Source organism: Haplochromis burtoni, unplaced genomic scaffold (assembly GCF_018398535.1).
Source record: "Haplochromis burtoni strain Fernald_Lab_line unplaced genomic scaffold, NCSU_Asbu1 Contig_307, whole genome shotgun sequence".
Lineage (NCBI taxonomy): Eukaryota > Metazoa > Chordata > Actinopteri > Cichliformes > Cichlidae > Haplochromis > Haplochromis burtoni.
The window spans coordinates 78,819-93,735 of record NW_024582668.1 but is presented as its reverse complement, the minus strand read 5'-3'; the positions used below and the strand labels follow the sequence as shown (position 1 = coordinate 93,735).

Sequence of the window (14,917 nt, the reverse complement as noted above, 5' to 3'; positions counted from 1 at the left end):
GGCAGGGGGCCTGAATGAGCATTGTTATGGTAAATATTTGACATCAATGAAAGTCAAGACCTTTAATTAAGGTTTTAGGATTACTCTCATATTTCGCATGGTTTCTCACAAGTTGTATGTGTTTAGCTCACTAGTATCGTATTTGACTAAGAAGGAGAAACGCCAGCAAAATTAGGAATACCTGTATGACTTGTACCTGTTAACCGTCTTCTACAAAGGCAGCTTAAAGTTCAGTATTTGTTGTTTTAGGCGAGCTGCGTTTAGGTTATTTATATTTTGTTGCCTTTGGGGCCCCTTTAGTACCATGGGAAATGGGATACTCGGGGAGTTTACTTAATAGTATCAGACTGTAGCGTGTACGCATTTAAAGCTACTGTGTCTGTAGCTCTCGGTGTCCAGAGCAGTACTGGGCTCTCTCTATGTGTCTGGCAGGCAGCGGGTCCCTCCCCCTCCTCCCCTCTCTCCGCTTTGCTGCCTCGCTCGCTCTCAGCTGCTGCTGCTGCTGTGACTGCGCTCACTCCGTCTGGCTCTCTGCTTGTTGTTTGGTACTTTTGGTGAACTTTTCTTCCAGTGTTTCGCAACAGTGCTCTGCGAGGTTTTCGGGAAAAACTTCCTAATGCAAAAATGGACTGAAGCAACGACCCGACAAAGTGCGGATACTTAGGGGGAGAAAAAAAGGAGAGTATTTCTGTAGAGAGCGACCTTTCTGAGGGTTGAGTTACCGTCATGGAAGAGGACGACGGGCATCAGGAGAACTGTATCCCCGCAGCCAAGGACTCGGACCGACAGCAGCGGCTGAGGCTGTGTGTTTTAAATGAAATACTGAACACCGAGAGGGATTATGTTCGGACGTTGCTTTTCCTCCAGTCGGTAAGTTTGACATCCTCTCGCAAGTGTGTCTCCCGTACACTGGCAGAACATGATGCCAAACTCCAGTTACAAATCTGTATATTAGCGGATGTTTTTTATTTGTTTCCGAATGCACGCTCATCTCGTGTGTTCTAGATGTTTTTCCAATCCCCGGACTACTCTTTTTAAATCGGCATACACAGAAAAAGATTAAGAAGCAGCCTTTGCAAGGAAAAAACAAAAGCAAAAAAGCAATCCACCCCAAAGATCTAATCTGATCTAACCTGTCAGATTAAACCACAATAAATTTGCATTCAGTTTGGCGTGATTCTGTGTCCACACGGGCTGCTTGAACCTTTACTTCAGCGCTGTCTGTGAACGCTTCTTCTGTAGGAACGGGCTTGGGACGCGCAGTTGCCGTTTGCTGCTGTTTGCGGGGCTTTTAATTGCGACGCAGACTGACAGCTTTGTAAAAGACCTGCGTGCATCTGAGGCTACTGTTATCAATGAAAACTTTTGAGATGTTAAACCGTGTTTCTTGGGACGTCTGCGGGGACTCATACATATTTAGTGTTTTGTGGAGGGTGGTGGTGTTATTCTCACCTTTCCATTGTGTGTTAAAGCTCAAGCTTGAAACAAACAAAGGAAAGGAGAGCCCAGTTCGCACATGCATTTTTTTTAATACAAATAAATAGGTATTCAGGAATATCACACCCTGCCACGCCTCCTTTTTTCAGACAGCGATAAGAAACCGTTTGCTTATTCGCTCTTTGTACATCGGCTACCTCATGAATGAACGTCCTGGTAATTTTGCATGCTCCATTCAGCCGCCGAGCACAGCGCGAGTATAGATGGCACCCACCTGCAGGGGGACTATTCAATTTGTTACTTCCCCTTGTCATTTTCCGTTGGCCTTTCCTCCCCTCATCCCCGCCTTGTCATCTCTGGTAATTGTACAGTGCAGGTGGCTCCTGCCTCCAGCTGAGACTCATAACCACAGCGTGGTTAACTCCACCTCGCTGCATTTAATGTGATGACTATAATGTGACCTTACTTATTTTTCTTTTATATACAATGGCTTATTTGTCTGCTTCAGGGAAATTCCCACTGTCGTTGCCCCTTGCACATAAAGGTCAGGACAACTACGTCTATCTTTCTTTTGCACCCTGCCGACTCGATGGCAGACTTTGATTCTCATCATTTTCACTTTGCCTTTAAAAACAGTTTATGGTGATATTGCGTTTCCTGGTGGGGTTTTTCTTTTTTCAACATTTCAACATATGACGCATTTTTGCTAAACAATGTCACGGTTCCCTCTTTCCTCTCTGCTGTCACGTGTTGAACTTCCTCAAAGTTCTTGAGGTGACCGGTGCAGAAGGCTCACCGCACCGCCGTGTCATGCCATTCGTGGTGCATGGCATTTTCAGAGTTATACCTACGTAATATAACTTCACTGTTCCGTATCCAGCTCAACAGTGGACTCAATTGAGGCTTATCTTCTGTTGCAAGGTGGCAAAGGGACATTCTTTGACCTCCCTCCACTCTCACCACGCACAATGGTAATGATGAAGTCTCAAAGTGCTTCGTGCCCTTCATCATACCCCGGCCTATCATCACGTGAGCTGGGAGTCTTTTGATTTAAGCCACATGGTGTTTAGCCTGAGGCAAGTGATATGGTCTGGCTTGTGTGATGTAATGTTATTGCCAGGGTCTTTTCATAGAATAGTCTCTATGCCCATTTCATGAGCCAATGAGATTTTGTTTTAAAAGTAAATACTACCATTTGGCAACTACTCAATACAATCCAGCATCTTTAAAAAAAAAACAACATTTTTTAAATGCCAATCATATCCAGCGATGTTCTGTGCTGCAGAAACTGACAGGTTGGTTATTTGTATCATCTTGTTAACAAGTGTTTCTTTGGATCGGAATGCATGTCTGTGAATGCCTTCGTTAACAGTCATCTTCACGTGTGCACTAAAGAGGCCTGATGGCAAAACACACTGCTCCCCATTAACATGTGACACTGTCCACTGAATTTTCACCTGGGGGGTTGGGGGGGTGATGAGGTGCTTACACTGCTAAAGGCAAACATGAGGATCCAGAACAAAACGAGAAAAGAAGCCTCGCTCTCCACCACCTCCTCCATGGCCAATCCTTTGCGAATCCCCCCCTCCACCACCCAGTTTTTTCTGTCCAGGGTCCAGCTCGGCAGAAAACCCTCAGTGAGAACCCTTGCTGGGAGCCAAGGCTATGTCACCATGCAGCTCACTGTGGTGTTGATAAGGAAAAGTCTGGCTGTGGGAGCTCAGAACATATGTTTCAGTAAAGGTGTGGGCAGATAGTTTGGGGATGCGTACGCCCCATAGTGTAAAAAAAAAGAGAAAAAAAAAAGGCTGAGATGGGCAGCCTATTTAAATAAAATGGTAATAAGTAGGGTTTTTGTTCAGCTTCTCAGCTTTTTCTCACCCTTCCTCATTGCTTAGATAACTCCCACATTTCCCAGAATGCAGCTCATTTCACAGTGCATTGAATACTAATGCATTTTGCTGTGTAATGAAAAGTGAATTTTGCCTGTGACTAGAACACAGCACAGTTTACGCTTGAACAGCTTTCAAGTCCAGGCATGCTATTGTCACACCACGTGTATTGAATGCAATTGCCACTTTATTTAGTTTTGATTGTGTGAAACTCGCACTAAGATGCGAATAATCTTAACCCTGTGAAGTCTATCTACCCCCCACCCCTTAACCATATTCCCCTAGAAATAGATTAGTTCCCCTCTGAATGTAGCGTTTGGATTACTTCTCATCATCAGTTATGACTTACTTAATTTTTCAGTGTACTGATTCTTTTTATGCATGTCAGCTTCTCTCTTATCTGTAACCGCTCGCGCTATGATATTGTTTTCTGGTCTTGTTGAGGGTTTGATAGTACAGTAGCTGTTGACCATCTTCATCATCTGCATTGCCTTATCATTGATTTATTTTCCACCTCCCTTTATGCACTTTAAAAACCCAGTGGAAAAAAAGCCCTTAGCAGAGCAGCTTCTCAGCTGCAATGATTGCAATGACACACACACTCACACAAAAAGAGATGGTTATCCGGCTTTGGCACCTCAGCCATTCTGCATGTCACTCATCCCTTGGCAATTACCAGCGCCAACAAGCTCATCCAATGTGCTGTAGGGAAGCGTGTGGGGATAGTGGTGAGGACAAGAGGTGAGAAGGGGGTTGGGGGTGTGTGAAAAGAGGGATTAGAGGATTCATTTTTTCCCCCCTCACTGTTATCGCAGCAAATCTCTAAATCTATTAACTCTTTGAGCAGATCGGAAGCTGTCACATTTAACAAGCTGCTTCCTTTTTACGAAGATTGCTGTGCTCTTCAAGCTTTTGTCGCGATGCGTTCCCTTGTTTGTTTGTGTGAAACAATCACATCCTAGCTCGATAGGTTTATGGGAATTTTCTTCAGGGTATGGTTTAATCTGTGCAGCTGGATTTTCCCAGCCGTGATGCACCAAAATACTAGGCTATCTGTGATAGGAATGTGGTCGGTGGCGTCATACCTGCTAGATGTGAGGGATTTTCCTTGAATGCCATGAATATGATTGGTTGTCATTTAGGACTGTTTTTCTTTTTTGACCAGGCTGACCCATGTCTCGGTGAATCCTGGAAATGAGTGGCCGATAGTTTTTTTTTTTCTTGGCTTGTGACCTTCCTTCGTAATTCGGAAAAGTGAGTGATGGAAAAGAGTCGAGTGACCGCAGAGGTCCTGTCAGTGCTGCGGGATAATAGGAAACATCTGGAAGGACTGTGACCTTTACTTTGGGCCACACACAAGTGAGAGTACTCATCCGATGCTAACCTGCGCTGCCATGAAGAAGTGAAATTGTGTTTTGATGCTAGACTTTTTTTTCTAACACCTCTTTGGCTGTAGCTGAGCAAACAGGATGACATGGGTATACACATCTTAGTGCTCACAAAGGTAAACATGCAGATAGACAGCTCCAAGCTTCCCCCTGCAAGCACAAGCATGTGTCTACCTTTTTCTCCTATATAATGTCCATTCATATTCCTATTCCCCACCTTTTTTTGTCCGGTCCATCTTTCTCTCTCTCGTTCGCTGTCCCTCCTTAGTTGTAAAGACCAGCATCGGATTTCTCTGGGCTTGGGCGTATAAATAGCTTAAGATTCTAGCTCTCGTCGTAGCCACAACGCTGGTGGTTTCAGTTCACTGCAGCCTTTAGCTGAAGTCACACACACTCCACATATATGAGTGAGGGCATTGGGGGGCAGCCTGTGGAGACTGAACAGCAGGTAGAACAGTTACTGTGGCAGACTGCTGGGACTTTTTGAGGGTTTTTAATATTGTTGGGCTTTAAAAGTTAAAAGCCCTGCTGGACAAACTTGGTAGTGTAGACAGTCTTCTTAGAGTCTTCTCATACAGCATGTAACTTGTAGGTTAATCAAACCTGTAAATAGTCCGTGCCTCTGAATGCAGCTGAATAATCGGTACATGCTTTGCCTTTTGTGCTAACTGTACTTCAGTTCATTACATAAGCTGCAAATTTTCATATAAATAAGGTTTCAAGCTGCTGCTGCTGTGCACCCATCAATCACAGTCTGGACAATTGGTACCTTGCAGCGCGGGTACTGTGCCAGACGAAATTATTGCAATGTCGGGGTGGTAAATGTCAGTTTCCAACTTAATCTCTGTGCTTTTTTTAGTCATGTGTTTTGATAAGCTATTTCTTTGAAGCATAAGACTGCAGCAGGAATTTAAAGTATTCAAGTTAACAAGTCTAAACCACTGTAACACCCAGAGGCATGATGCAAAAGCAAAGAAAAGCTTCCTTCTCTTTCCGAGAGATGCTTGCAGATTATCAGAAGAAATCCCTTTTTACTGTGTCCAAGAATTTTCTCTCTTAGTAGTAGCATTTTAAGAAGTGGAGCTATTCAGGAGCGTGTCCTTTCAAATCTGATTTCATCAGTTTGCATATCAATGTGTCCGATATCAGATCATGTAATGTCTGGTGAGAACTTGGACATTCACTGCTTTGTACCGGCTGGAAATGGTAAAACCGCGTATCTGGGGCACTGTGCTTTTTAACAGGCTGATATAAGATACAGCAGATGACATGGGCTGAATAGTAAAAGCAAGGCAATGTGACACCTCCAATGTTCTTCGAGATCACATCGTAGTCTGGACGAAGTTGGCGCATGTACTCTCTTAGGGGAGACACCGGGTGCAGCGACTGTGCAGCGTGTTGAAAAGGTAGCAGGATGGACGGATGTCTGCAGAATGACTTTGCACAAGCTCTCCCTTGAGGGTTTGGTTTACAGAGCGAGGCAGCAGGATTACAATGTTTGTTTGCTTTTTTAAATACTACCAGATGTGGGTCTTCTTTCAGGAGGGGGTTAAAGGTCATTTGCCTAATAGAAAAATGCTGGACTAGTACATCTTCACACAAAACTTATTAAGGGTACTGACTGTGGCAAAGATAATTGGTAAATCATGGACAAGCTTACCAAGCCAGCTAGTTTTAGTTATACAGACTAATATAACAAACTGCCATTTTGCCTCACAGGGCTTTAGAGTCACAGTACACAAAGCTCTGCCTTTTTCATTTTTTATTACTTTCTGATTAACTAGAAATGTTGTGATCTGGCAAACTGAATATTGCTCTGTCCACCTGGTGAATCCCCATCTAAGGGTTATTCCTGTTTAACTTTGAATTGTTTTTAACTCTCCATTAACAATAAGGTTCTTTTTGATTGGCCAAATAGAGTTTACACAGTTATTTCAACCTCACGCCATTTCACCTACCTGGGGAAAGTTTCCATAAGCTACTGAAAACAGCAGCATTATCTTCTTGGTTGTGCAGTCACTACTTAATTTTAAGTCTGTTTCATACTTGTTAGAGACAGATATGCATCGTACAAGAGAGGCTTATAGACAGCTCGTAATGCATATGGTGTCATTGTTATGTAGCTGCTATGTTGTACAACCAGGACTTATTTCATAATGATCATTTTAAACCAGAAGCTTAGACACTGCACTCCTGCTTTCATATAAAGCGGCAGACAGTACAGATTGAGCATGTCAGCTGTATGTGACGGCCTGAGTGTTGGAGTGAACACCCAGAACATCACAAGATTTTCTTTTCCAGCTAAATGCCACAGCTAAAAACAAAGAACATTTTCGCTGTTATCTTAAAATTGTTTTTGACACGACTCACTTAATTAATGAGCTTCGAGATAAACAATTTACCAACCAGCCAACTGGTGAGGCTCTTTGGTGTTTTCTGTTTTCAACCCCCCCGTTAGTCAAAGAAGCTCCGACAATTTTGTGTTAACTGTTCATGACAGCTGCTGACAAAATCTTGGGCATTGTAGCTGAAGGGCTTTTATTTTGGCATTTGTGAGTTGTGGTGACATTTTTGCCAACTCACGTGGCTTTATAAAAGGCTTGAGTCATACATGCGGGTACCGTAAAGTTTTTGTTCTCATGTGCTGACAGGAAACCTTTTAAGAAAAATGTTTTGATATGGCACATTAACACGTTAAGTTTTCAATTTTCTATCCATCCTGCAGGGACTCTTCAGCTTCCAAGAGCTTTTGCATGATAGATAGTGGTTTTTATTTATTTTCTTCTTTTTTTTTTATTCACCAGACCTATTGTCTCTTTATCACAAAATTAAATGTGGCTCACTATTTAACTTGCTCTGCGGCTGAATATGGTGAATCAAAATCGACCTGCAAATATCACTTCTAGAAGTGGAAACTTACCTCGGCGTTTGCTGCATTTGTGGCTGCCAAAACGAGAAGTGAGATAGGATGTAGGTTTGTGCTTTCAGAGACTGAGAAGTACTTTTTTTTCAGACAGGCAGGGCTTTGACTAGCTGCTGTCTGCCTGTTTAATGGCGTCCTCTATCAGGCTGGTAAATGCTGTTTAAGTCAGAACCAGCGAACAGTCTCTGTGATCTTCCCCCTTGCTTTGCCAAAGACCCATTATGGTGTAATGTAAGCCACTAATTTGTGTCTTTGCCACCATTCAATTTCCTCCCTCTCTGTCCCTGTAACCTTGTTTATGTCTGCTCAGCTGCATGTTAGGTGTGGCAATCGTACTTTGGTTTAGCTTGGATGTGTACATGAAGGCAAGCTGCAATGTTCTCTTGGATACACACGTATGAATATCATGGAGTTTAGCTTGAGTGATCACCTGTGCTACATCAATTGGTTAGCCGGCAGCGTCACAGGTCACTGATGGCTCACTCAGCTTCATACTTGCCACACTCTGGTCCAGTCTGTGATACCCGTGTCTGTCGACCCCCCACCCCCCCAAAAAACAAAAAAACCAACCAAGTGTACAAATGTCCAGATGGCCTCTCCAATCTGGTCCATGATGTTATCTACTGATCAACACATGTCACCCCTCTACAGGAAAGCAACTTAGAAAAAAATTGTTGTGGATGTTCCCTTTAAAGACAGAATGTAATTTGAGCCATGTAGGCTACAGGTAGAGACATTTGTAATAGGTTTTGAGACGGCTGTAACATTCAGTGAAACAAATACACAGATGTTTCCATTTCCAGCATGTCGTCCAAGTATATAAGAATATACTGTAGTGAGAGTGGTAGAATTGATATTAAGCCTGAAAAATGTGTCCGATGCTGCCTAACGCATAAAGAACTGCACACATTGCAGTTTTTTTAGTCCACATTGCAGCAGATACATAAAACGAATACAAAAGGAGTCAAACATTTGCTGGTTTCATTTATGAATGATTATTAGGACCACAGGTCTCCTCTTGGAAGTTTTCTCTTTTGTAGTTGGGAGCAGCTTGTAAAACAAAATGTGCAAAGCAACTTTGTGCAATACTGGACAGAAATGTCAGCAAGCTCAGAAATGTAAATTGTAAAATTCTAGCAACTGTGGAACCGTTTGAAAGTATAGTTTTGAAAGCCTAACATGCTTACTGAGACAGTCTCAACAATTTGTCATCTGAGGTGTCCAAAATACGTAGTCCGCATATTCATCGTGTGTCATCCATTCATTTGTACAGCAGGGTTGTGATGAATACCCAGTCTTAGACAGGAAGTATTCGGTCCAGCGCTTTCTGCCTGTCCTCTGTCGCGGAGGCACTGTGTCATCCCCCTGTCGTGTTTAGTTTCCGCCCATGTGAACAGCTCAAAGAGCCCTGAAGTTTAAAGTCCTTCAAAGCGGAAGTGAGCGAGATGGGGAGGGGGGGGGAAAAAACTGGACAAGGCTCAAAGAAGACTTTGTGTTTTGGTGATTGGCGCTGCCAAAAAGGCTTTCTCTTGGAAGACAGCAAGGCACTGGTTGGTGGGTGAAGGGGAGCTGAGGGAGTTTTTGGAGGGTTGGGGAAAGATGTGAATTACGGCCTGAGAGAAAAAGAATTCTCCTAAGGTTTGCTGGGGTCCCTCATTATGGCAACGCCACGGGCCATTCTCTGGCTCTGCTGCACCCGGGCCACAAAGAGGGGATTTCTTCATTTATTTATTCAATTTCATGCCATGTCGACCCCTAAATGGCCCCATTCCCTCTCCAAAATGCCCCGTCTCCCTTTGTGACTAGCCACTCCAATCCTCTTTCCAAAAAAGAGAGATCTTTAATGGGTGCATTGTTTTAAGCTTGTTGTTGTTTTCTCTTGGATGAGAAGGGGTAGAAAGCTTGAGGCTGGTGACCTGAGAACTCGCTTAGAAAACGCCTGAATCTGTGGATCTGTGGTTCTGTTTGAGGTTTGCTTCAGTAGGTGTGGGAACCACAGCGAATTGAAAAGAGGCTCCGAGGGCCTGCTAGAAAAACCTTGACAAGTGTTCAAGCTTGTTCTTGATATACGGGGTCTCTTGTGAGATATCTGAATTGAGTGAGATGGCCCAGCATTGTTGCTGAATGCTGATGTAGCCGTGGGTAGGCAGAAAAAATGCCCTAGTTCTGTTCCCATTAACACTATTGGCCCTTTCATCATGGAGAGAAATAAGGAAAAAAATGTACTCTCAAAGAAGATAATCAAGTTTGATATTTACAGTAAAGCAACAATGTGCTTAGGACAGCACAGTCTGATTGGATTTCTAATAGCAAGTCTAACACACTCCAAACTCTGCTTGTTGAAAGGATTTAATCCAGACAAATGGCTAAGGAAACATTTGACATGTACATTATGTAACCATTATACCACGTTGTTATTGATTTCCTATACATTCATATTTGCACTTGCTGTTATGAGAAATGGGATGCATACATGGTGATGGCAGCAAAACAAATGCTAATATCCCTCGTCACTTCTCACACATATTGCTGTTTATTATGAAACCTGTTAAAGCATTGATGTCATTGTCTAACAGGTCCAAGCTAAGCATGTGTGCTCACTGGGTTTTGTTTAACTACAGAAAACGACCTAAAGTATTTATCCAGCCTTGACGAGAATTCGTTTGACTGACAGCGCTTTACTTTTCTTTTCTTTTCTGTATAAACTTTCACCTCAGCTTCTAATATGGCAGCTGAGATCTACGCGCACAAGTTTGCCGTTCTACGGTCCTTGGTTATTACAGATAACGATTGGCCGCTGCTAAGTGTCGAGCTTGAAAACAACCTCAGCCGCACACTGTGAGTGACCCTTAACATCCTGTGCTCGTGGCTGCTAACTTCGACTCCGTATGCGTGGTCGCCTCCCGTGTTGCAACATGACCTAGTTTGACACTTGTTACATTACTTCTTGATATTTTCATTTTGGCTTCATACATTCATTGGTGAAAGGAAATGTGAAAGGGTAAATAAAATATTGTAGCTTTTTTTTTATATCAGTGGCGTGTTTTATTAGTTTTTTTTTAATATGTAGGATTCTTTGCCAACAAGAAGGCTTTCACCTAAAAACAGATAAATAGGAGATGAGTCATGTTTCATAGTTTGCTTCAGCAGCAGGTAGAAAGCTGCGTTGAGAAGCAGACAAAGCAGACGTGAAGGCAGCAGGCATCTTACTAACTGTCCACTGGAGCGAAAACATAGCCTTCACCAACATATGGTCCATCTGCATCTTCACACCTTACTGTCTGGCCCTTCTTCGCTCTGATAAACCTCAGCATCTAGCAACACCCACCACCCAATCAAACCCACAATGACACTTTGGCTGTCAGTCACAATAAATGCTGCCTTATGCCTTGCATGACAAGAGACATAAGCGTTTGGTATGATTGCACTATTTTGGGTTTAAGGCGATGACAAGCTGTAAACCTGAAGCTTCTGCAGTGGGTGTCCGTTAAAAATGAAAATGACCTAAAGCTTATAGTTTTCCATTTCAGTCCATTCATTTTTATCCACACCAATAAATAACATTAACTTCCATTCGCCTTTGCAGCATAGCTAAAAAAAATCTGCAATTCCTTAGTCTTGAGAGCACGGTGTGATTTATTTCTTTGTTACAGCTTGGTTGCACGCTAGCACAAAGTTGTCAGACTTTACTTAGAACAGCTGAGTTAGTGGCCTTCAAACATGTCGTATACTTCCTTTTCACAAAAGCCACACTTCCTGTCCAGAAATGGCATCTGCTGCTTTTGTGTCGAGAGGAGCTGCTTCATTCTGCCGACGTGTTTGTTTTCCTTTCTCGCCTGACTTGAGCCGCCTATGTTCTCGAGAAGAAAACGAAATTCTTGTCGTCGAATTTGAGCGTCAAAAAAAGACAAAGAAAAGCACTGGCCTTTGTTCTGTGCCATTGCTCTGTTTTCACTTCCTGTTTGCATGTCACACAGTCGCGCAGAGGCATGCGTGTGCACTTCTTCTGTTGCAGTTTGGGATTTTTTAACTTGTCTTCAGTTTTTCTTGCACACACTTTTTTTTCCCAATAAACAGAAAAACAGAAAGAAACGAGTGACTCAGTTTGGTGGGATCCCCCAAACTTACTTCAACCTGCTCACACGCTGCTTGAAAAAGTGGCACATTTGACAGCATTCATGCAATTTGTGGGAGAAAGTGATGCATGTATATCCATGAACTGTACATAAACTGTCTGGCACCATCATATTTTTTTGAGTGATATTGGAGTGATATAGACAGCCACTATGAAGTTGCACTTTCCAGTGCCATCACTGCCATCCACACTAAAGTACCCACTACTGCTGTGTCTAGAAGTGTATTTAAATTTGCACTGACTTGCACACTAATTTTCATATTTTCAGTGGACATGAGGGCAATTTTCTGAGTGACAAGAGGTTTCACGCACAGCATTTGACTGAAAATCTTGCTTATATCATGTACACCAGATAAGTGAATTCAGAGGTGTGGGTGTGGGGTTGGGAAAATGCTAACAAAAAGCTGGTTTGCAATTTTTTAAGCTAGCAGACATATTTCTAGGGGAAAAAAGACTCTTGTCATTGTTATATTTAAAGCTTGCTTTTAAGGTCTTTTTTCTACATGTGAAAAATAAAGGTTTAACAGGCCTCTGTGCAGTGCTTTAAAATACTAAATGTAACCCATGATTTGATAGCTTGTAGATGTGCCTTTAGCAGCGATAACTTGCAATAACAAGCAATCTGCCCTACTTTTCTGTACAAGATTGCTTCACTTGATTGAGGTTTGATGGCATTAATTTATACACAGCTCTCATAGGGTCCTGCCACACAATTTCAGTTGTATATAGTCAACTGCAATGTCCTTATGTCCTGTGGCTGCAAAATCCTCACCCCTCCACCACCGTGCTCGACGCTTGATATGCTTTGTTTGGATTTCATTGCTGTGCATTATGACTTAACATCTCCACTTTGCCCTCATTTGTCCGAAAGACATTGTTCCAGAAGTTTTGTGGTTTGTTTGTTTATTTGTAAACCTAAGCCATGCTGCTATGTTCTTTTTACAGAGAAGTGACTTTCTCCAAGCATGCCATACTTGTTTAGCTGTTTTCTAATTGTACTGTCATTAACTTTCACATTTAATGTGCTGAGGCCTTTAGAGTCTCTTGTTTTATTTTTTTCCGGTTGCTCTGAGCAGTGCACAGTCTGACCTTGAGGTGAATTTGTTGGGATGTCCATTCCTACCACATTGTGGTATTGTGTTAGCACATACCTGAAAGAAGTGCGTTTGTTCAGCAGCACCTGGCAGCTACATTCTCTCTTACTTCCTATGAAAGCAGCAAGGATGTACTTGGGTTTTTCACAAAGTTGCGAAGAGCAATGTGAAAACTTTATCACACGACTGTATTTGGTTTCTCTCGTTGTGCAGCTAATTAAAAAAGCTTTCGTTTGACTCTCACTATTTAAATTCCAAAGCAATAAACATAACTGTCATGCTTGAACTACAGCGGCTCTTTTCGATCCCTGTAAAGAGTCACAGCTAAGAAATTTTAATAATAGCTGACATTTTCCTGTGTATTGCTCTCATCATTGTGAGTTTCAACCCCAGTGAGTTTCTCTAAGTACTTTCAGAAGCAGTGTGGGCTTTTGAGGCCCAATAGGGAGAAAAAACCCCAAAAAGAGTTTTTAATAATGATTGAGCAATAGTAAAGAAAACTTGAGCAAAATAATAAGAGACGCTGCAAAGTTTGCATAACAGCAGTGTGGATTTTTAAATGTCTAACTGCCAAGAATTTCATATATATGTAAAAAAAAAAATCAAAAAAACAAAGATGTGTTCACAGTGTGATGATACACTTTGAGAATGACTTTCAACTACTTCCTGTATGGAGGATGTTGGAGTTTCCAGTATATATCATAATGAAATGTCAGTGGGTACAATGCTGCATCAGTGTGCTTGGCAGCTACTTTGTGGTTTGCCAAGGAGCTTCTGGTTGTGTTACTTGTCTCCTGTGGGATTGCATCACGAGCAGCTTTCCCTTACTGCTGTTCACCCCTGTGGCATCATGTGCAATATCCTCGCTGTGCTCTGTGCTGCAGCTGAGCCCTCCTCCGAGCCAGTCTGACTCATTGTTATGAGTCCAGAAGTATCACAAAACTGAGTCTGTGTCCCATATGACCAACTATTATTAACACACTGATTGATATCGTTGCTATTTTTAGGTATTGAAGCGTAAGAAGGTGCGCCATCTAATCTACACAGGAAAACCAGTGCGGGAGAGGCTACACTGCACTCCCTCTCTTCATCCCCCTACTGTTTTTGATTTGTTGGCGAGCTTTTGAAACACCGTCATGCCCTTTTCCATCTCTATCAAATTCATAGTGAACTGACTGAGATTTCAGACATCTAAACACAGACTTGTCAGCCCGAGCCAGTGCAGGCAGGGTTATTGTTGTTGTTCATCAGTCAAGCAAATATTATTCATCAATGTCTGATCCTCCACTAAACAGGATTACACAGACACACACATGCCTCGCCTTGCTGATGATGACGTGCTGATGTCAGAGGAGAGACAGATAAGGTCACCTGAGATGGAGATGGCGATATGAAAGTAAACAAGGACCATCAGACGCATCTTGCCGTCTCTGAGTTTGGTAATTAAGCAGTAATGAGCACAACAACTGCACACAGTGGTGTAGAGTAGAATTACAGTGTTCGTAAACAACTGGCTTAACTGCGTGCTGTGGAAAGAGCGGGTCTCGTCAATATACGTATTGTATTTCCAGTTTGTGTGCATGTGCGTAATGCTCTGAGATATTGTCCTCTCTATGCAAATCGTGCATGATTTGTAATATGCTGAGGGTCTTCTTAAAGTGCAATCACATCTGCTTATTTTACGGTAGCGCAATAGAAGGAGAAATATTGGATCTTTCACAGTGACAAAGCCAATAACATTCATAACTTGTCATACATCAAGTTATTTCGATTGCAGAGGAAGTTGAAACAAATGATGTCAGAGTATCTCTAACTTCTGCTTGAGCGTGACTGGCAGGAAGTTACAGTCTCTGGTGGTCATTAGTGGAAAGGCCCAATAAATAGTCAAATATGAAAATAAGCCCAGACTGTGGTTTGTCCAATTATGATACTTGGCTGTTTGTGCACAATGAACTGCTGTCCATCAGATGTCAACACATTTCCAATTACACCCATAGTACCTTTCTCTGGGGCAATTTCCTGTTTCTGATTTCAATCACGCACTGAAA

The 14,917-nt window shown here is 42.4% G+C and overlaps 1 protein-coding gene across 2 annotated transcripts in view; it reads left to right on the top strand.

Annotated features, from left to right (window-relative positions):
* The first annotated feature begins 430 nt into the window (after positions 1–430).
* prex1 (phosphatidylinositol-3,4,5-trisphosphate-dependent Rac exchange factor 1) overlaps positions 431–14,917 on the top strand; it is a 78,701-nt gene continuing 64,214 nt past the window's right edge. The window contains exon 1 of one of the 2 annotated variants that reach the window (XM_042228140.1): positions 431–870. In XM_042228140.1, coding sequence (XP_042084074.1) covers positions 727–870 — 144 coding nt within the window. In that variant the 5' untranslated portion in view covers positions 431–726. The remainder of the gene's footprint in view (positions 871–14,917) is intronic. The other variant, XM_042228141.1, reaches the window with a different exon arrangement.